The 22,658-nt window shown below is 41.5% G+C and overlaps 1 protein-coding gene and 1 long non-coding RNA gene across 2 annotated transcripts; both read left to right on the top strand.

Moving 5' to 3' along the window:
• Positions 1-4,848: 4,848 nt before the first annotated feature.
• On the top strand, positions 4,849-7,387 carry LOC142391323 (uncharacterized). The gene is made up of 3 exons (XR_012770532.1): positions 4,849-5,277; positions 5,431-5,829; positions 7,235-7,387. It is a non-coding gene; the product is annotated as an uncharacterized LOC142391323 (long non-coding RNA).
• Positions 7,388-13,520: 6,133 nt separating this feature from the next.
• On the top strand, positions 13,521-19,938 carry LOC142391324 (uncharacterized). Its single transcript, XM_075477093.1, has 10 exons — positions 13,521-13,799; positions 15,693-16,124; positions 16,338-16,601; positions 16,690-16,944; positions 17,027-17,272; positions 17,421-17,678; positions 17,916-18,218; positions 18,962-19,231; positions 19,542-19,625; positions 19,749-19,938. The coding sequence occupies exons 2-10, from the start codon at positions 15,790-15,792 to the stop codon at positions 19,813-19,815; spliced, it is 2,082 nt and encodes a 693-aa protein (XP_075333208.1). The 5' UTR covers positions 13,521-13,799; positions 15,693-15,789; the 3' UTR covers positions 19,816-19,938.
• Positions 19,939-22,658: the final 2,720 nt, after the last annotated feature.

The raw sequence follows: 22,658 nt of genomic DNA on the forward strand, positions 1-22,658 counted from the left end.
TTATCTACATGTTTGATCACTTTATAAAACTGAGTTTTTGTTAAAGATTAAACAGAACAACTGAATATATAGAAATAGTTAGTTTCACCATGCTTCTGTTAGAGTTTTGGTGACATGATTGTTAATAGATTGTTGATTTAAATGACTTCTCTGTACAATCAGTAGGAAGGTTGAGTGTTTTCAGCTTGTTCTTCCAGTCCATCATGTCAAAGCACTCCCTGCTGTTTTTAGTCCTCTGAACAGCAACATGAAACATGACTGGCTGCTGAGCTAACTTGTCTTCATGAAGGTCTCTGTCTGAACAAATGAATCACACAGAAGAATGTGGGAGAACAGGGATTTTAATGAGAAATATTTAGCTCCAACAGTTTGGAAACATGTGCCAGTCTTCTGTCTGCATGAGAAGAATGAAATGATGTGAATAATAAGAACTCTGTGGCTCAGTGACAACAACACAGCCATGTTCATACCTCCTGGTACACAAAGAGAAAAACATGCAGTCAGAGCTGCTGTTGGCTTTTTCAGTTTCTCAGCAGCTAAAGAACAAAAAGGAGCTTCTCTTTCAGTTGAATTTAACAGCATTTTAAAGGAAATGAAGGAAACAAAGAAAGCTCCATTGAGCTGCCTTTTTAACTTGTGGCTGGAGTGAACTTTACTGACCATGATGAAGATGGTAGCAGCTCTATAGAGAGCAACACATTCAGGTTACAGACAGCAGTGAGTCATCATCACTTTGTGTCTCCAGCTGCAGATGTTGTGCAGCAGAACTGTGATTTACATGTGTGTTAAATCAGCAGCAAGGTGGAGCATCAGCACCTATTGGACATGATACGGACTCTGGATTTGTTCTTTCACCGCTGTTTGATTTCAGTTTCTATGTTTGACTCTTAAAGGTCAGACAGCAGATAAAATGAGGCTGACAGTTAGAACTGAGTGATTTCAGTGTCAGGATCAGTGTTTGTGTTGTGAGTCAGTAACAGTCTAAAACAATGTTCAGCTGCTCTGATGAAAGATGTGTTTAACATGGAAGTTCATCATATACAGGACACACATGTACAAGATGGAGTCCATCAGTAGTGTGTGGTTGTATTTATGCAGCTGAGATCAAATCATCACTAAATGTTTCCTTCTTGTTGTTCCAGTTTGAATCTTTGGAGCTCAGATCTTCAGGAACAAACCAGGTTTTTTGGGAATCTGTTGTGTGCAGCAGCAGAGAGAGAACAGCAGACAGGAGAGAAGATGCTGCAGCTGTTATCATCAGTGTGCAGATATCAAACATTCCCCTTCAATGATGATGATGATGATGATGATTATCAGGAACATCAGTGTGATTTCCTGCTGGATCTGTGCTCCCATCTGAAGGACTGTGAGACTAAAACGGGTCTGAGTGTCCTTCCATCATTACAGCCAGTTTTCCAGTCAGCTCCTGCAGTCTGGTTCATAAACCTCTCAGAGAGAAAGAGCTCCATCCTCCTGGAAGTGCTGAAACTCCAATCAGAGAAGAAACAAGTGAAGCTGACAGGCTGCTCACATGCAGAGAGTGAAGTGAGGAGTTTCCTGCAGTGTCTGCCTTATATCTCACAGCTCAGGTAAATTCATTTAACTTTACATAACTAACTCTACATTAAAGAGGAACATTTTAAAAGATCAGTTTAAACTCCATAAAGTTCTGTGTCAGCATATTCTTCTGAATAATTGTTGGATTTTATTTCCACTTAAAGACTTTATCCACATGGAGTCATATTTCAGCTTTATTGAAACTTTGTCCCATTTCAGAGGGAAACATTGTACTCTTTACTGCGCTATCATTACTTTACTGTTTTGGTCGTTTGTTTTCCTGCAGTCTGATATTTTATCTACATGTTTGATCACTTTATAAAACTGAGTTTTTGTTAAAGATTAAACAGAACAACTGAATATATAGAAATAGTTAGTTTCACCATGCTTCTGTTAGAGTTTTGGTGACATGATTGTTAATAGATTGTTGATTTAAATGACTTCTCTGTACAATCAGTAGGAAGGTTGAGTGTTTTCAGCTTGTTCTTCCAGTCCATCATGTCAAAGCACTCCCTGCTGTTTTTAGTCCTCTGAACAGCAACATGAAACATGACTGGCTGCTGAGCTAACTTGTCTTCATGAAGGTCTCTGTCTGAACAAATGAATCACACAGAAGAATGTGGGAGAACAGGGATTTTAATGAGAAATATTTAGCTCCAACAGTTTGGAAACATGTGCCAGTCTTCTGTCTGCATGAGAAGAATGAAATGATGTGAATAATAAGAACTCTGTGGCTCAGTGACAACAACACAGCCATGTTCATACCTCCTGGTACACAAAGAGAAAAACATGCAGTCAGAGCTGCTGTTGGCTTTTTCAGTTTCTCAGCAGCTAAAGAACAAAAAGGAGCTTCTCTTTCAGTTGAATTTAACAGCATTTTAAAGGAAATGAAGGAAACAAAGAAAGCTCCATTGAGCTGCCTTTTTAACTTGTGGCTGGAGTGAACTTTACTGACCATGATGAAGATGGTAGCAGCTCTATAGAGAGCAACACATTCAGGTTACAGACAGCAGTGAGTCATCATCACTTTGTGTCTCCAGCTGCAGATGTTGTGCAGCAGAACTGTGATTTACATGTGTGTTAAATCAGCAGCAAGGTGGAGCATCAGCACCTATTGGACATGATACGGACTCTGGATTTGTTCTTTCACCGCTGTTTGATTTCAGTTTCTATGTTTGACTCTTAAAGGTCAGACAGCAGATAAAATGAGGCTGACAGTTAGAACTGAGTGATTTCAGTGTCAGGATCAGTGTTTGTGTTGTGAGTCAGTAACAGTCTAAAACAATGTTCAGCTGCTCTGATGAAAGATGTGTTTAACATGGAAGTTCATCATATACAGGACACACATGTACAAGATGGAGTCCATCAGTAGTGTGTGGTTGTATTTATGCAGCTGAGATCAAATCATCACTAAATGTTTCCTTCTTGTTGTTCCAGTTTGAATCTTTGGAGCTCAGATCTTCAGGAACAAACCAGGTTTTTTGGGAATCTGTTGTGTGCAGCAGCAGAGAGAGAACAGCAGACAGGAGAGAAGATGCTGCAGCTGTTATCATCAGTGTGCAGATATCAAACATTCCCCTTCAATGATGATGATGATGATGATGATTATCAGGAACATCAGTGTGATTTCCTGCTGGATCTGTGCTCCCATCTGAAGGACTGTGAGACTAAAACGGGTCTGAGTGTCCTTCCATCATTACAGCCAGTTTTCCAGTCAGCTCCTGCAGTCTGGTTCATAAACCTCTCAGAGAGAAAGAGCTCCATCCTCCTGGAAGTGCTGAAACTCCAATCAAAGAAGAAACAAGTGAAGCTGACAGGCTGCTCACATGCAGAGAGTGAAGTGAGGAGTTTCCTGCAGTGTCTGCCTTATATCTCACAGCTCAGGTAAATTCATTTAACTTTACATAACTAACTCTACATTAAAGAGGAACATTTTAAAAGATCAGTTTAAACTCCATAAATTTCATTGTCAGCATATTCTTCTGAATAATTGTTGGATTTTATTTCCACTTAAAGACTTTATCCACATGGAGTCATATTTCAGCTTTATTGAAACTTTGTCCCATTTCAGAGGGAAACATTGTACTCTTTACTGCGCTATCATTACTTTACTGTTTTGGTCGTTTGTTTTCCTGCAGTCTGATATTTTATCTACATGTTTGACACTTTATAAAACTGAGTTTTTGTTAAAGATTAAACAGAACAACTGAATATATAGAAATAGTTAGTTTCACCATGCTTCTGATAGAGTTTTGGTGACATGATTGTTAATAGATTGTTGATTTAAATGACTTCTCTGTACAATCAGTAGGAAGGTTGAGTGTTTTCAGCTTGTTCTTCCAGTCCATCATGTCAAAGCACTCCCTGCTGTTTTTAGTCCTCTGAACAGCAACATGAAACATGACTGGCTGCTGAGCTAACTTGTCTTCATGAAGGTCTCTGTCTGAACAAATGAATCACACAGAAGAATGTGGGAGAACAGGGATTTTAATGAGAAATATTTAGCTCCAACAGTTTGGAAACATGTGCCAGTCTTCTGTCTGCATGAGAAGAATGAAATGATGTGAATAATAAGAACTCTGTGGCTCAGTGACAACAACACAGCCATGTTCATACCTCCTGGTACACAAAGAGAAAAACATGCAGTTAGAGCTGCTGTTGGCTTTTTCAGTTTCTCAGCAGCTAAAGAACAAAAAGGAGCTTCTCTTTCAGTTGAATTTAACAGCATTTTAAAGGAAATGAAGGAAACAAAGAAAGTTCCATTGAGCTGCCTTTTTAACTTGTGGCTGGAGTGAACTTTACTGACCATGATGAAGATGGTAGCAGCTCTATAGAGAGCAACACATTCAGGTCACAGACAGCAGTGAGTCATCATCACTTTGTGTCTCCAGCTGCAGATGTTGTGCAGCAGAACTGTGATTTACATGTGTGTTAAATCAGCAGCAAGGTGGAGCATCAGCACCTATTGGACATGATACGGACTCTGGATTTGTTCTTTCGCCGCTGTTTGATTTCAGTTTCTATGTTTGACTCTGAAAGGTCAGACAGCAGATAAAATGAGGCTGACAGTTAGAACTGAGTGATTTCAGTGTCAGGATCAGTGTTTGTGTTGTGAGTCAGTAACAGTCTAAAACAATGTTCAGCTGCTCTGATGAAAGATGTGTTTAACATGGAAGTTCATCATATACAGGACACACATGTACAAGATGGAGTCCATCAGTAGTGTGTGGTTGTATTTATGCAGCTGAGATCAAATCATCACTAAATGTTTCCTTCTTGTTGTTCCAGTTTGGATCATTGGAGCTCAGATCTTCAAGAACAAAGCAGGTTCTTTGTGAATCTGTTCTGTGCAGCAGCAGAAAGAGAACAGCAGACAGGAGAGAAGATGCTGCAGCTGTTATCATCAGTGTGCAGATATAAGAGGTTTCCTTTCAATGATGATTATCAGGAACTTCAGTGTGATTTCCTGCTGGATCTGTGCTCCCATCTGAAGGACTGTGAGACTAAAACAGGTCTGAGTGTCCTTCCATCATTACAGCCAGTTTTCCAGTCAGCTCCTGCAGTCTGGATCATAAACCTCTCAGAGAGAAAGAGCTCCATCCTCCTGGAAGTGCTGAAACTCCAATCAGAGAAGAAACAAGTGAAGCTGACAGGCTGCTCACATGCAGAGAGTGAAGTGAGGAGTTTCCTGCAGTGTCTGCCTTATATCTCACAGCTCAGGTAAATTGATAATATTTTCATAAATTCTGTTTACTCCAAGAACGTTCTCATTGACTTCAAGTGCTTCTGTTGGAAGACTGAAGAATTATCTAATTTAATTTTGCATTTGAAAAAATAAAGCATTGTATAAATTATTTTTTGTCATAATTCCAGTTTAGTGACGGAAACTTCAGAAGAAATCCAGTTTTTGGGCTATCTGTTGTGTGCAGCAGAAGAGCAAGACCAGCAGACAGGAGAGAAGATGCTGCAGCTGTTATTATCAGTGTGCAGATACAAGGCAGACCGTCTTAATTGGAAATGGTGTGATTTCCTGTTGGACCTTTATTCCATTGAGACTAAAACAGGTCTGAGTGTCCTTCCATCATTACAGCCAGTTTTCCAGTCAGCTCCTGCAGTCTGGTTCATAAACCTCTCAGAGAGAAAGAGCTCCATCCTCCTGGAAGTGCTGAAACTCCAATCAGAGAAGAAACAAGTGGAGCTGACAGGCTGCTCACATGAAGAGAGTGAAGTGAGGAGTTTCCTGCAGTGTCTGCCTTATATCTCACAGCTCAGGTAAATTCATTTAACTTTACATAACTAACTCTACATTAAAGAGGAACATTTTAAAAGATCAGTTTAAACTCCATAAATTTAAATGTCAGCATATTCTTCTGATTATTGTTGGGTTTTTATTTCCACTTAAAGACTTTATCCACATGGAGTCATATTTCAGTTTTATTGAAACTTTGTCCCATTTCAGAGGGAAACATTGTACTCTTTACTGCGCTATCATTACTTTACTGTTTTGGTCGTTTGTTTTCCTGCAGTCTGATATTTTATCTACATGTTTGATCACATTATAAAACTGAGTTTTTGTTAAAGATTAAACAGAACAACTGAATATATAGAAATAGTTAGTTTCACCATGCTTCTGATAGAGTTTTGGTGACATGATTGTTAATAGATTGTTGATTTAAATGACTTCTCTGTACAATCAGTAGGAAGGTTGAGTGTTTTCAGCTTGTTCTTCCAGTCCATCATGTCAAAGCACTCCCTGCTGTTTTTATTCCTCTGAACAGCAACATGAAACATGACTGGCTGCTGAGCTAACTTGTCTTCATGAAGGTCTCTGTCTGAACAAATGAATCACAGAGAAGAATGTGGGAGAACAGGGATTTTAATGAGAAATATTTAGCTCCAACAGTTTGGAAACATGTGGCAGTCTTCTGTCTGCATGAGAAGAATGAAATGATGTGAATAATAAGAACTCTGTGGCTCAGTGACAACAACACAGCCATGTTCATACCTCCTGGTACACAAAGAGAAAAACATGCAGTTAGAGCTGCTGTTGGCTTTTTCAGTTTCTCAGCAGCTACAGAACAAAAAGGAGCTTCTCTTTCAGTTGAATTTAACAGCATTTTAAAGGAAATGAAGGAAACAAAGAAAGTTCCATTGAGCTGCCTTTTTAACTTGTGGCTGGAGTGAACTTTACTGACCATGATGAAGATGGTAGCAGCTCTATAGAGAGCAACACATTCAGGTCACAGACAGCAGTGAGTCATCATCACTTTGTGTCTCCAGCTGCAGATGTTGTGCAGCAGAACTGTGATTTACATGTGTGTTAAATCAGCAGCAAGGTGGAGCATCAGCACCTATTGGACATGATACGGACTCTGGATTTGTTCTTTCACCGCTGTTTGATTTCAGTTTCTATGTTTGACTCTTAAAGGTCAGACAGCAGATAAAATGAGGCTGACAGTTAGAACTGAGTGATTTCAGTGTCAGGATCAGTGTTTGTGTTGTGAGTCAGTAACAGTCTAAAACAATGTTCAGCTGCTCTGATGAAAGATGTGTTTAACATGGAAGTTCATCATATACAGGACACACATGTACAAGATGGAGTCCATCAGTAGTGTGTGGTTGTATTTATGCAGCTGAGATCAAATCATCACTAAATGTTTCCTTCTTGTTGTTCCAGTTTGGAACGAAGGAGCTCAGATCTTCTGGAACAAACCAAGTTCTTTGTGAAACTGTTCTGTGCAGCAGCAGAGAGAGAACAGCAGACAGGAGAGAAGATGCTGCAGCTGTTATCATCAGTGTGCAGATATCAGAAGTTTCCCTTCAATGATGATTATCAGAGGCTTCTTTTTTATCATGAAAACAAACATCAGTCTGATTTCCTGCTGGATCTGTACTCCCATCTGAAGGACTGTGAGACTAAAACAGGTCTGAGTGTCCTTCCATCATTACAGCCAGTTTTCCAGTCAGTTCCTGCAGTCTGGTCCATAAACCTCTCAGAGAGAAAGAGCTCCATCCTCCTGGAAGTGCTGAAACTCCAATCAGAGAAGAAACAAGTGAAGCTGACAGGCTGCTCACATGCAGAGAGTGAAGTGAGGAGTTTCCTGCAGTGTCTGCCTTATATCTCACAGCTCAGGTAAATTCATTTAACTTTACATAACTAACTCTACATTAAAGAGGAACATTTTAAAAGATCAGTTTAAACTCCATAAATTTCATTGTCAGCATATTCTTCTGAATAATTGTTGGATTTTATTTCCACTTAAAGACTTTATCCACATGGAGTCATATTTCAGTTTTTTTGAAACTTTGTCCCATTTCAGAGGGAAACATTGTACTCTTTACTGCGCTATCATTACTTTACTGTTTTGGTCGTTTGTTTTCCTGCAGTCTGATATTTTATCTACATGTTTGATCACTTTATAAAACTGAGTTTTTGTTAAAGATTAAACAGAACAACTGAATATATAGAAATAGTTAGTTTCACCATGCTTCTGATAGAGTTTTGGTGACATGATTGTTAATAGATTGTTGATTTAAATGACTTCTCCGTACAATCAGTAGGAAGGTTGAGTGTTTTCAGCTTGTTCTTCCAGTCCATCATGTCAAAGCACTCCCTGCTGTTTTTAGTCCTCTGAACAGCAACATGAAACATGACTGGCTGCTGAGCTAACTTGTCTTCATGAAGGTCTCTGTCTGAACAAATGAATCACACAGAAGAATGTGGGAGAACAGGGATTTTAATGAGAAATATTTAGCTCCAACAGTTTGGAAACATGTGACAGTCTTCTGTCTGCATGAGAAGAATGAAATGATGTGAATAATAAGAACTCTGTGGCTCAGTGACAACAACACAGCCATGTTCATACCTCCTGGTACACAAAGAGAAAAACATGCAGTCAGAGCTGCTGTTGGCTTTTTCAGTTTCTCAGCAGCTGAAGAACAAAAAGGAGCTTCTCTTTCAGTTGAATTTAACAGCATTTTAAAGGAAATGAAGGAAACAAAGAAAGTTCCATTGAGCTGCCTTTTTAACTTGTGGCTGGAGTGAACTTTACTGACCATGATGAAGATGGTAGCAGCTCTATAGAGAGCAACACATTCAGGTCACAGACAGCAGTGAGTCATCATCACTTTGTGTCTCCAGCTGCAGATGTTGTGCAGCAGAACTGTGATTTACATGTGTGTTAAATCAGCAGCAAGGTGGAGCATCAGCACCTATTGGACATGATACGGACTCTGGATTTGTTCTTTCACCGCTGTTTGATTTCAGTTTCTATGTTTGACTCTTAAAGGTCAGACAGCAGATAAAATGAGGCTGACAGTTAGAACTGAGTGATTTCAGTGTCAGGATCAGTGTTTGTGTTGTGAGTCAGTAACAGTCTAAAACAATGTTCAGCTGCTCTGATGAAAGATGTGTTTAACATGGAAGTTCATCATATACAGGACACACATGTACAAGATGGAGTCCATCAGTAGTGTGTGGTTGTATTTATGCAGCTGAGATCAAATCATCACTAAATGTTTCCTTCTTGTTGTTCCAGTTTGGATCATTGGAGCTCAGATCTTCAAGAACAAACCAGGTTCTTTGTGAAACTGTTCTGTGCAGCAGCAGAGAGAGAACAGCAGACAGGAGAGAAGATGCTGCAGCTGTTATCATCAGTGTGCAGATATCAAACATTCCCCTTCGATTATGATGAAGATGATGATGATGAAGATGATGATGATTATTATCAGAAACTTCAGTCTGATTTCCTGCTGGATCTGTACTCCCATCTGAAGGACTGTGAGACTAAAACAGGTCTGAGTGTCCTTCCATCATTACAGCCAGTTTTCCAGTCAGTTCCTGCAGTCTGGTCCATAAAGCTCTCAGAGAGAAAGAGCTCCATCCTCCTGGAAGTGCTGAAACTCCAATCAGAGAAGAAACAAGTGAAGCTGAGAGGCTGCTCACATGCAGAGAGTGAAGTGATTAGTTTCCTGCAGTGTCTGCCTTATATCTCACAGCTCAGGTAATTGATAATATTTTCATAAATTCTGTTTACTCCAAGAACTTTCTCATTGACTTCAAGTGCTTCTGTTGGAAGACTGAAGAATTATCTAATTTAATTTTGCATTTGAAAAAATAAAGCATTGTATAAATTATTTTTTGTCATAATTCCAGTTTAGTGACGGAAACTTCAGAAGAAATCCAGTTTTTGGGCTATCTGTTGTGTGCAGCAGCAGAGGAAGACCAGCAGACAGGAGAGAAGATCCTGCAGCTGTTATTATCAGTGTGCAGATACAAGGCAGACCCTCTAGATTTAAAATGGTGTGATTTCCTGTTGGACCTTTATTCCATTGAGACTAAAACAGGTCTGAGTGTCCTTCCATCATTACAGCCAGTTTTCCAGTCAGCTCCTGCAGTCTGGTCCATAAACCTCTCAGAGAGAAAGAGCTCCATCCTCCTGGAAGTGCTGAAACTCCAATCAGAGAAGAAACAAGTGGAGCTGAGAGGCTGCTCACATGAAGAGAGTGAAGTGAGGAGTTTCCTGCAGTGTCTGCCTTATATCTCACAGCTCAGGTAAATTCATTTAACTTTACATAACTAACTCTACATTAAAGAGGAACATTTTAAAATATCAGTTTAAACTCCATAAAGTTCAATGTCAGCATATTCTTCTGAATAATTATTGGATTTTATTTCCACTTAAAGACTTTATCCACATGGAGTCATATTTCAGTTTTATTGAAACTTTGTCCCATTTCAGAGGGAAACATTGTACTCTTTACTGCGCTATCATTACTTTACTGTTTTGGTCGTTTGTTTTCCTGCAGTCTGATATTTTATCTACATGTTTGATCACTTTATAAAACTGAGTTTTTGTTAAAGATTAAACAGAACAACTGAATATATAGAAATAGTTAGTTTCACCATGCTTCTGATAGAGTTTTGGTGACATGATTGTAAATAGATTGTTGATTTAAATGACTTCTCTGTACAATCAGTAGGAAGGTTGAATGTTTTCAGCTTGTTCTTCCAGTCCATCATGTCAAAGCACTCCCTGCTGTTTTTAGTCCTCTGAACAGCAACATGAAACATGACTGGCTGCTGAGCTAACTTGTCTTCATGAAGGTCTCTGTCTGAACAAATGAATCACACAGAAGAATGTGGGAGAACAGGGATTTTAATGAGAAATATTTAGCTCCAACAGTTTGGAAACATGTGGCAGTCTTCTGTCTGCATGAGAAGAATGAAATGATGTGAATAATAAGAACTCTGTGGCTCAGTGACAACAACACAGCCATGTTCATACCTCCTGGTACACAAAGAGAAAAACATGCAGTCAGAGCTGCTGTTGGCTTTTTCAGGTTCTCAGCAGCTAAAGAACAAAAAGGAGCTTCTCTTTCAGTTGAATTTAACAGCATTTTAAAGGAAATGAAGGAAACAAAGAAAGTTCCATTGAGCTGCCTTTTTAACTTGTGGCTGGAGTGAACTTTACTGACCATGATGAAGATGGTAGCAGCTCTATAGAGAGCAACACATTCAGGTCACAGACAGCAGTGAGTCATCATCACTTTGTGTCTCCAGCTGCAGATGTTGTGCAGCAGAACTGTGATTTACATGTGTGTTAAATCAGCAGCAAGGTGGAGCATCAGCACCTATTGGACATGATACGGACTCTGGATTTGTTCTTTCACCGCTGTTTGATTTCAGTTTCTATGTTTGACTCTTAAAGGTCAGACAGCAGATAAAATGAGGCTGACAGTTAGAACTGAGTGATTTCAGTGTCAGGATCAGTGTTTGTGTTGTGAGTCAGTAACAGTCTAAAACAATGTTCAGCTGCTCTGATGAAAGATGTGTTTAACATGGAAGTTCATCATATACAGGACACACATGTACAAGATGGAGTCCATCAGTAGTGTGTGGTTGTATTTATGCAGCTGAGATCAAATCATCACTAAATGTTTCCTTCTTGTTGTTCCAGTTTGAATCTTTGGAGCTCAGATCTTCAGGAACAAACCAGGTTTTTTGGGAATCTGTTGTGTGCAGCAGCAGAGAGAGAACAGCAGACAGGAGAGAAGATGCTGCAGCTGTTATCATCAGTGTGCAGATATCAAACATTCCCCTTCAATGATGATGATGATGATGATGATTATCAGGAACAACAGTGTGATTTCCTGCTGGATCTGTGCTCCCATCTGAAGGACTGTGAGACTAAAACGGGTCTGAGTGTCCTTCCATCATTACAGCCAGTTTTCCAGTCAGCTCCTGCAGTCTGGTTCATAAACCTCTCAGAGAGAAAGAGCTCCATCCTCCTGGAAGTGCTGAAACTCCAATCAGAGAAGAAACAAGTGAAGCTGACAGGCTGCTCACATGAAGAGAGTGAAGTGAGGAGTTTCCTGCAGTGTCTGCCTTATATCTCACAGCTCAGGTAAATTCATTTAACTTTACATAACTAACTCTACATTAAAGAGGAACATTTTAAAAGATCAGTTTAAACTCCATAAATTTCATTGTCAGCATATTCTTCTGAATAATTGTTGGATTTTATTTCCACTTAAAGACTTTATCCACATGGAGTCATATTTCAGCTTTATTGAAACTTTGTCCCATTTCAGAGGGAAACATTGTACTCTTTACTGCGCTATCATTACTTTACTGTTTTGGTCGTTTGTTTTCCTGCAGTCTGATATTTTATCTACATGTTTGACACTTTATAAAACTGAGTTTTTGTTAAAGATTAAACAGAACAACTGAATATATAGAAATAGTTAGTTTCACCATGCTTCTGATAGAGTTTTGGTGACATGATTGTTAATAGATTGTTGATTTAAATGACTTCTCTGTACAATCAGTAGGAAGGTTGAGTGTTTTCAGCTTGTTCTTCCAGTCCATCATGTCAAAGCACTCCCTGCTGTTTTTAGTCCTCTGAACAGCAACATGAAACATGACTGGCTGCTGAGCTAACTTGTCTTCATGAAGGTCTCTGTCTGAACAAATGAATCACACAGAAGAATGTGGGAGAACAGGGATTTTAATGAGAAATATTTAGCTCCAACAGTTTGGAAACATGTGCCAGTCTTCTGTCTGCATGAGAAGAATGAAATGATGTGAATAATAAGAACTCTGTGGCTCAGTGACAACAACACAGCCATGTTCATACCTCCTGGTACACAAAGAGAAAAACATGCAGTCAGAGCTGCTGTTGGCTTTTTCAGTTTCTCAGCAGCTACAGAACAAAAAGGAGCTTCTCTTTCAGTTGAATTAAACAGCATTTTAAAGGAAATGAAGGAAACAAAGAAAGTTCCATTGAGCTGCCTTTTTAACTTGTGGCTGGAGTGAACTTTACTGACCATGATGAAGATGGTAGCAGCTCTATAGAGAGCAACACATTCAGGTCACAGACAGCAGTGAGTCATCATCACTTTGTGTCTCCACCTGCAGATGTTGTGCAGCAGAACTGTGATTTACATGTGTGTTAAATCAGCAGCAAGGTGGAGCATCAGCACCTATTGGACATGATACGGACTCTGGATCTGTTCTTTCACCGCTGTTTGATTTCAGTTTCTATGTTTGACTCTTAAAGGTCAGACAGCAGATAAAATGAGGCTGACAGTTAGAACTGAGTGATTTCAGTGTCAGGATCAGTGTTTGTGTTGTGAGTCAGTAACAGTCTAAAACAATGTTCAGCTGCTCTGATGAAAGATGTGTTTAACATGGAAGTTCATCATATACAGGACACACATGTACAAGATGGAGTCCATCAGTAGTGTGTGGTTGTATTTATGCAGCTGAGATCAAATCATCACTAAATGTTTCCTTCTTATTGTTCCAGTTTGCTTCTTTGGAGCTCAGATCTTCAAGAACAAACCAGGTTCTTTGGGAATCTGTTCTGTGCAGCAGCAGAGAGAGAACAGCAGACAGGAGAGAAGATGCTGCAGCTGTTATCATCAGTGTGCAGATATCAAACATTCCCCTTCAATGATGATTATCTGGAATATCAGTGTGATTTCCTGCTGGATCTGTGCTCCCATCTGAAGGACTGTGAGACTAAAACAGGTCTGAGTGTCCTTCCATCATTACAGCCAGTTTTCCAGTCAGCTCCTGCAGTCTGGATCATAAAGCTCTCAGAGAGAAAGAGCTCCATCCTCCTGGAAGTGCTGAAACTCCAATCAGAGAAGAAACAAGTGGAGCTGACAGGCTGCTCACATGCAGAGAGTGAAGTGAGGAGTTTCCTGCAGTATCTGCCTTATATCTCACAGCTCAGGTAAACTCATTTAACTTTACATAACTAACTCTACATTAAAGAGGAACATTTTAAAAGATCAGTTTAAACTCCATAAATTTCAGTGTCAGCATATTGTTCTGAATAATTGTTGGTTTTTATTTCCACTTAAAGACTTTATCCACATGGAGTCATATTTCAGTTTTATTGAAACTTTGTCCCATTTCAGAGGGAAACATTGTACTCTTTACTGCGCTATCATTACTTTACTGTTTTGGTCGTTTGTTTTCCTGCAGTCTGATATTTTATCTACATGTTTGATCACTTTATAAAACTGAGTTTTTGTTAAAGATTAAACAGAACAACTGAATATATAGAAATAGTTAGTTTCACCATGCTTCTGATAGAGTTTTGGTGACATGATTGTTAACTCTTTCGGTGCCATTGACGTCTATAGATGTCAATTTAAAAAAAAACGCTGACTGCCAAAGACGTCTATAGACGTCAATTGCGTTTTTTAACGGAGCGGGCTGGGGAACAATCTAGCGGAGTTCGTCACTAAATCTTAGGCTTGTAAACACTAAACAGAGAATATACTGGCAAAATTACCCGCAAGGTGGCAGCAGTGCCACTTTGCACAAAAAAAGAAGAAGCGTGTTTTCTCCGTTTTTTTGGTCAAACAGCTGTTTTTGGTGAAACCAACCTATGTTCTACTGTCTATTACTAAAGGACTGAAAATGGTAGAAACAAACTTTTTTTTCCTGATGAAAGAAGAGAGTCTACTCTTTCGTTTGGTAATTTCGGTGTGTACATAGTCATAAGACACACTTTTCTGTGGGTCTTGGAAAATCAGTCAAAATACTGTAAAACACTTGGCAGTATGGGTCTCTCTGAACTGAAAATGGCTGGCAGCCAATGAGTTAATAGATTGTTGATTTAAATGACTTCTCTGTACAATCAGTAGGAAGGTAGAGTGTTTTCAGCTTGTTCTTCCAGTCCATCATGTCAAAGCACTCCCTGCTGTTTTTAGTCCTCTGAACAGCAAACATGACTGACTGCTGAGCTAACTTGTCTTCATGAAGGTCTCTGTCTGAACAAATGAATCACACAGAAGAATGTGGGAGAACAGGGATTTTAATGAGAAATATTTAGCTCCAACAGTTTGGAAACATGTGCCAGTCTTCTGTCTGCATGAGAAGAATGAAATGATGTGAATAATAAGAACTCTGTGGCTCAGTGACAACAACACAGCCATGTTCATACCTCCTGGTACACAAAGAGAAAAACATGCAGTCAGAGCTGCTGTTGGCTTTTTCAGTTTCTCAGCAGCTACAGAACAAAAAGGAGCTTCTCTTTCAGTTGAATTTAACAGCATTTTAAAGGAAATGAAGGAAACAAAGAAAGTTCCATTGAGCTGCCTTTTTAACTTGTGGCTGGAGTGAACTTTACTGACCATGATGAAGATGGTAGCAGCTCTATAGAGAGCAACACATTCAGGTCACAGACAGCAGTGAGTCATCATCACTTTGTGTCTCCACCTGCAGATGTTGTGCAGCAGAACTGTGATTTACATGTGTGTTAAATCAGCAGCAAGGTGGAGCATCAGCACCTATTGGACATGATACGGACTCTGGATTTGTTCTTTCACCGCTGTTTGATTTCAGTTTCTATGTTTGACTCTTAAAGGTCAGACAGCAGATAAAATGAGGCTGACAGTTAGAACTGAGTGATTTCAGTGTCAGGATCAGTGTTTGTGTTGTGAGTCAGTAACAGTCTAAAACAATGTTCAGCTGCTCTGATGAAAGATGTGTTTAACATGGAAGTTCATCATATACAGGACGCACATGTACAAGATGGAGTCCATCAGTAGTGTGTGGTTGTATTTATGCAGCTGAGATCAAATCATCACTAAATGTTTCCTTCTTGTTGTTCCAGTTTGAAACGAAGGAGCTCAGATCTTCTGGAACAAAGCAGGTTCTTTGTGAATCTGTTCTGTGCAGCAGCAGAGAGAGAACAGCAGACAGGAGAGAAGATGCTGCAGCTGTTATCATCAGTGTGCAGATATCAGAGGTTTCCCTTCAATGATGATTATCAGGAACATCAGTGTGATTTCCTGCTGGATCTGTACTCCCATCTGAAGGACTGTGAGACTAAAACAGGTCTGAGTGTCCTTCCATCATTACAGCCAGTTTTCCAGTCAGCTCCTGCAGTCTGGTCCATAAACCTCTCAGAGAGAAAGAGCTCCATCCTCCTGGAAGTGCTGAAACTCCAATCAGAGAAGAAACAAGTGAAGCTGACAGGCTGCTCGCATGCAGAGAGTGAAGTGAGGAGTTTCCTGCAGTGTCTGCCTTATATCTCACAGCTCAGGTAAACCTGGCAACAATGTTCAGTTGAACAGCAACTTCTGTTGTGTTTTATTTTTAATGTATTGTGATGTTATCATATCTAATAACATGCTTTGCTTTGTTCATCATGATGCATCAGCTTTTGCATCCATCAGTGTACAAAATATAAAAGCAACACTTTATAAACATATAATCCTGCCCTCTCTCTCATTTTTCCACGCTCGCTGTGTATTAGCTGTGGTCCAGAGTTCTTCCAGAGTGTGTGCGCCTCCATCTCTGTGAGGTCCAGGGAGGAGCTGCAGCAGCTGCTGTCTCTGCTGCAGCTCCTCGATTTCCAGCTTCTGTTAACAGGAGAGTTGCCCAGGAAGACCTGCTGCTCTGTGGGGAGAGTTCTCAGACTGTGCTGCTCTAAGGTGGATCTGATCCTCACAGCCAGCAGGATGTCTGTCAGAGGAGCCTCCCTCCTCCTCAGACATACAGCACAGCTGCGCAGCCTGAGGTAGGAAGTTCAGTCCCTCTGTGTCCCTTTAACACTATTTACCAGCTTCAGTTCTTGGTGCCTTTTCTGATCAGCGCTCTATTTTCAGGCTTTCCAACAGCACAGCCTTGCTCCTGTGTCGGTGGGTCAGAAGAGGCAGACTGGTGTGTCCACTGGCTGCTGAAGAGCTTTCTCTGCTGTCTGAGAAAGCTCAACCATCAGAGAGAGTGTTGTTGAAGGTGGTCAGCAGTTTGGCTTCTCTGCTCAGATACTGGACAGTCGGCCGGTTACAGCTGACTGAGTCCTGCATCCCTGCTCAGCATCTCGTCACACTGCTGCTTCATGATGGTTCTCTCACAATCAGGTGAATGTCTTTCCTGAACCGTCTGAAAACTACATGGAGATGTTTTTATTAACGGATGTTTTTCTGTTTTTTAAATCTTCAGACTGAATGAAAAGAACGTCCAGCAGCTTGTGTCCCTCCTCCATGAAGTCCAGGACAAGGACTTGGCTTCGTCCTTCCTGAGTAAGCTTGGTGGAGACCTGACCTCCTGCTGTCTGAACTGGGAGCTCCTTCACTCTCTGCTGCAGCAGTCAGCTCAGACCATCACTGTGAACCTGAGGAAGAACCGCTTTTTACAGCACAGAGCTGCTCCTCTGCTGCCCTTTCTGCACAGGATCGTGTTTAAAAGGTGATCGTTTAACCTTTTTAACAGATAAACAGACTGTTTGTCCTCTTTAATCATTTGTAAATGAAATGTTGTGGCTCATCTTTCAGCATCAGTTTATGAGTTTCTGAACTAAACAAAGTGTTCCTCTGAATACGCTGAATGCTTTCAGGCCCAGTCCCAGTTTTGTGAGGACCTTCATCAGAGAGCTCTACTCGGCTCATGCAGGTCACATGGTGCCCAGTTTACTGAGGTCACTGGATCATGTGATCAACCTGGGCTGCACAGAGCTGGACTCGGTGGACTGTGCTGCTCTGCTCTTCATCCTCAGGCACAGTGACAGAGTTCAGCTGAAGCTGCTGTGGGCCTCCGTCCCAGCTGAGGAAATCAAGTCCATCCTCTCTACGCTGGACAGAGTTTCTGATCTCAGGTCAGACATCAGAGCTTGTTTCTCACTGCTGTGAATAACAGCCACATTCTCACCTCATCAGCCCAAACCGACAGATTGGACTCAGTCTGACTGCAGTAATCACATAAACCAGGGAGCTAAAAGCAGTTTGTTGTCTTTGGAATATCTGCAGATCATGTCGGTAATGAAAATATATGAAATAGTTTCTATCTGTGTATGAACTGTTTGATTCGGTTAATTTCTGCATGTTTCCACCAGTGTGGACAGGAAGCAGCTGCTGAGGTTCATCCACTGCTGTGCTGCCTCTGACGGCCAGCAGGAGGCAGCATCCCACCTGCTGAGGACCCTGCAGCACAGGCTGGATCTGTCCTGCTCCTCCTGTGTGGAGCTCCCAGAGGAGGATGAGACTGAGCCTCTGAGTCTGACCGCTGGTGACTGCAGGGCCGTCTGCACCGTCCTGAGACACAGCAGCCGGGACACGCAGCTCCACCTACGAGACTGTGAGGTGGAGGACAGCGGGCTGGACCTGCTGTTTGCTGTCCTGGACAGGGTCTGCCTCAGGTGAGAGGGAGCACTAACAAAGCTGAGCCAGAGAGAAGCTTGTTCACATTCAGAACTCATCCATGCATTCATCTCCAGTAGACTCCATCACTGTAACGCTCTTTGAACTGGACTTCCCAAAAAGAGCATTAAACATCTGCAGCTCATCCAGAACGCTGCTGCTGGAGTTTTAACCCGGACTAAGAGATCTGAACACATCACAGCAGCTTTAAAATCTTTACTCTGGCTTCCAGTCAGTCACAGAATAAATTTTAAAAGCCTGCTGATGGTTTACAATCTGTGATGTGTTCAGAGAATATAAAGCCAGCAGAGCTCTTAGATCCAAGGACTCAGGTCAGCTGGTCCAGTCCAGAGTCCAGACTAAACATGGAGAAGCAGCATTTAGCTGTTATGCTGCCAACAAGTGGAACAAACTGCCAGTGGAGATTAAACTTTCACCAAATGGAGACATTTTTAAATCCAGGTTAAAAACATTTCTGTTCTCATGTGTCTATGCATGAAATCTGCACGCTATCTTTGAACTTATCTGGAATGTTGCTTGTTTTTAAATTAATTTTAATGATTTTATTTGTTTCTCTTTATATTCTTTTATGTATTTTAATGCTTCTTCCACTCCCTGCTGCAAAGCTTTTATTTTATGTAAAGCACTTTGAATTGTTTGTACATGAAATGTGCTATATAAATAAATGTGATTTGATTCATGTTGCTGCATCCTAACAGTCTGCCCTGCTCCTCCTGTTCAGAGTCAGTAAGACTGTCCTCCTCCAGCTGCTGTCCCTGCTTCCTGTGAACAGTGAGAGGGACACGGTGAGACGGGCGGTGTCCCTGTGCAGAGCCCTGGGTGGAGAGCTGGATCTGAGTCACACCACACTGGATCAGAGGCTCTGTGGAGCTCTGCTCCGGATGCTGGACTTTTGTGAAGGTCTGACAGAGCTGGACCTCAGTCACTGTCAGCTCACTGACCAGCTGCTGCTGCAGCTCATCACACATCTGCACAAAGTCTGCGTCCTGGAGTAAGTGTCACAAAGTGTTCCCTCTGGAGACAAACACAAACATCTGGAGCCCAAATAAAGTGGTGCACCTGATTCAGAGTTCTGCATCAGCCCAAACATGCCTTCAAGGAGCCGTGATGCTGCATCCACATCCAGGAGAGCCTGGAGTCCCTGTTAGTGTCTGTGTGATGTGGACGCACTCCTGCTAGAGGAGAGGCACATCTGTACAGCAGCACTGTGTTTACAGATGTTTGTAGCTGTGCTTCACTTTGACATGAACCTGCTCGCAGCAGAGCAGAACATAATGTTCAGTGTTGTGTTTGTGTTCCAGTCTGAGTCACAATAAGATCAGCGATGCCTCCACTGATGGCTTACTGCAGCTGCTCTCCACCAACCCCTCCATCAGCTCTGTGAGGTGAGCAAACATTCATTAATGCAGCGTCAGAGAACAGCTTCCTGCTCAGAGGAATCATGGGCTGGATTCATGTTGTTGTGTCTGAATGAGGGACATCTGCGCTCTGCTTTGCTCTTTTTCCAGACTCTTCAGCAACGACATCGTGGACAGATCTCCCTTTAAGAAAAACAAGCAGTTTGAAATCTGGTGAAGCGGCCGTCAGTCGGTGGTCATGTGACCATCGGGGGCGTCGCTGTTTTCTGGCCTCTTTAAAAACTCTTTTCCTGATCATGAGAGGAAGATATCGTCTGCAGTGCAGCACTAACTCTGTGTGGGGGGGTCAGCAGGGACCCCTTCAGGGACATTAGGTCAGACCAGCTCTGATGATGACCACATGAGGATGTCTGTCTCTGTATCTGCTGATGGAGAGGAGGCAAAGAGCCGCCCGCCGGCAGCGTTTGTCTTGCTGGATGTTTCTGAGCGGCTGCAGCTTCTTCTTCTTCTCTGGAGCTCATATTCATGACGGCACCCTGTGACCATCATCCTGACGTTCACACTTCTGACTGCTGGCTTCAGCAGGAAATCATTTTGTTGTTGTGTGAAACAAAGAGAAGCCATAACTGTTGTATCAGTGCTGTGAGGAGGCGGATTTATTTCTGCTTCTCTGTATTTATTCTGGAGGTCGTCTCAGGGTAACGATGCAGCAGCTGAACACTCAGGAAAAAACAGGTTAAAACCACTTTAACTGTAAGAAACGATAAGAAGGATGAGTTTTAGTTCAGTTTAGTTTGCACGTGCCCCCGTAAACATGCGTTGTGCCCCTGTAAACATGCGTTGTGCCCCTGTAAACATGCGTTGTGCCCCTGTAAAATTCCCAAATACATCCTTCAAACTACGCTAAGACGGAGGGAGGTGAGAGATTTGTTTTCTCTGTTGTGTTGACGCCTACCTATAGGCCACTGTCATTTCTTACACCAAATACACAGCGTCTGGTTCCACGGCAGATGAATTAATGCGAGACAATATCCTATTCTGCCTTTTTATAGCCTATTTACTAAACTATCTTAGCCATTATAAACGGGTAAAATGTGGGTAGGCTAGTTTAAAAGGCTACTCAATCAGGGGAATAACTTATCAGAAAATATCAGGTACTCTTAATTTAAGATTTTGACTTTTTGTAGAAGTATTTATTGACTGTGCTGCAGTAAGATTAAAACATGTTCAGTACCTGGACTGAAATATTGTTCATTATTCTGTATCTGTTGATCTGTTGAAAGTTGTAACACTGGGCATTCTGTGTTTTTTAGTAATATTTCCTCTTGTTAAAGGCTGACTTGATTATGTTTGATGAGCTACAGAAGGAGGAATTGAAAAGCTAAATGGCTGAACTCAAAGGTGTTTTTATCTGCTTGGATAGCCTATAGCTCTGTTAAACCTGTTGAGGTTTGTGCACATTTGAATAAATGTTCTTATACATCCAGTACAGGCTCATTTTCTGTATACAGTAATGCTGGTGGTGTTCTGGGGGGCCTGGGCCCCCGTACAGCTGTAGGCCAGGCAGCGTCCCTGCAGCCGAGTGACTCTGTGGCAGAAACAGAGCTGGATCTCAGAGGCCTTTTCTGTACGAGCCAGTTTACAGCAGAAACACTTTGATCTGCTGCTGAGGAGAAGAAATGTTCCAGCGTGTTCCTGAGCAGCTGCTGATGGACTCATTCAGAAAGAGGCAGATCCCTGAAGCTTCCAGCTGCTGGCTTTCACACATCATTTCATCAGCTGTGACACAAGTCACGAGTCAGCTTTTAAACAGCAGCAAACAGGTGTGCACGCTAACATTTAGAAATGCAGAATAAAAGAAGATATCAGCAGTTCTCAGTGAAACTCTCATCCTGGAAGACTGAGAGTCTGCAGGCTTGTTGGCAGCTCTCAGCTAAATGCTGACAGCACTCAGTCTGCAGCAGGCCTCCAAAGACCTGAGAGTCCAGGCTCCAGTGCGGATCCTCTGGGACCAGACAGCCTGCAAATGGACAAATCACTCATTTAATAAGGTTTCTCTTTCCTTCTGAACAGGAAACCTTTTTCTCCGTCTCAGGGGCCGAATCCTGTTTGTTTCTGGCTTTGGAGCGACTGACTCCACGATGGTGAGATCAGGACTGAGGCTCAGATCTGTGGCCAAGCAGTGTCCTTCATCACGTAGAGGTCTGATTATGATGCAATATGTCTGAGTCACCTTATATTCAAAGAGTCAGAACTGTCAAAAGCACTGAAAAATAATAATTCCATTTTAAAAACAAGCTTTTTCAGGAGAGTTTGTAGCGAGAACTATAAAGTCTGCTCTGTTTAAATTTACTGTCACATGAAGTAGCCACGTTTTAGCACCACATTCACTCATTCTCTGCTCAACCTTTTAACTAAATATAACCGGAGCTAACAAATATGCTAGCATCTGCTGCTAACTAGCTAGCGTTAACTGTAGCTTAGTTTACACTTGAAGAAAAAACCTGCGCCTTTCACACAAAGAGGCCACCAACTTATTTACATTCAGTCACTCCTGAGTAAAACAAGTTCCCGCTGTTAACAGATCAAACAGCTTTATATTACGTCTGTGAGGTGCAGCACAGCGTTAACAGCGTTTTATTGTGAAAGGTCTCACCGGAAGTGTATGTCAGTTGTAACATCTCCAGCTTTACCTTTTCTGTAGATACCATCTGTGGCCACTAGAGGGCAGAAACGCCCTGCTCACAGCATAAAGACTGAATCTGCAGACTGCAGCTGGCTGCCTGCATCATATGAACAAAATGACTTTGGAACAGATTTCCCTCCATTTCAGACACAACGGGACAACAATGCTGTCAGTAAAACATTCAGACTGACAAAGCACAACAATCTTTAGGAGAAGTTTCATCCTTAAAGCTTTTTACCAGTTACTGTGCAGGTTTGAAACTGCTCCTACTTTCCATCTTCACTGAGTAATGATGAGAAATGTGAGCTGTGGTAAAACTCCAGCATTAACTAAATATGACAGAGTTGTTAAAGTATTAATATGACTGCTCTCTT

Source organism: Odontesthes bonariensis, chromosome 11 (assembly GCF_027942865.1).
Source record: "Odontesthes bonariensis isolate fOdoBon6 chromosome 11, fOdoBon6.hap1, whole genome shotgun sequence".
NCBI lineage: Eukaryota > Metazoa > Chordata > Actinopteri > Atheriniformes > Atherinopsidae > Odontesthes > Odontesthes bonariensis.

What these genes read in the sequence shown, in the direction of transcription:
- LOC142391324 (XM_075477093.1), top strand. Translation starts at nt 15,790, where the DNA reads ATGCTGCAGCTGTTATCATCAGTGTGCAGATATCAGAGGTTTCCCTTC. An exon ending in GCACAGCTGCGCAGCCTGAG is followed by an intron (nt 16,602 to 16,689) that starts GTAGGAAGTTCA and finishes CTCTATTTTCAG; the next exon opens with GCTTTCCAACAGCACAGCCT. An exon ending in CCCTCCATCAGCTCTGTGAG is followed by an intron (nt 19,626 to 19,748) that starts GTGAGCAAACAT and finishes CTCTTTTTCCAG; the next exon opens with ACTCTTCAGCAACGACATCG.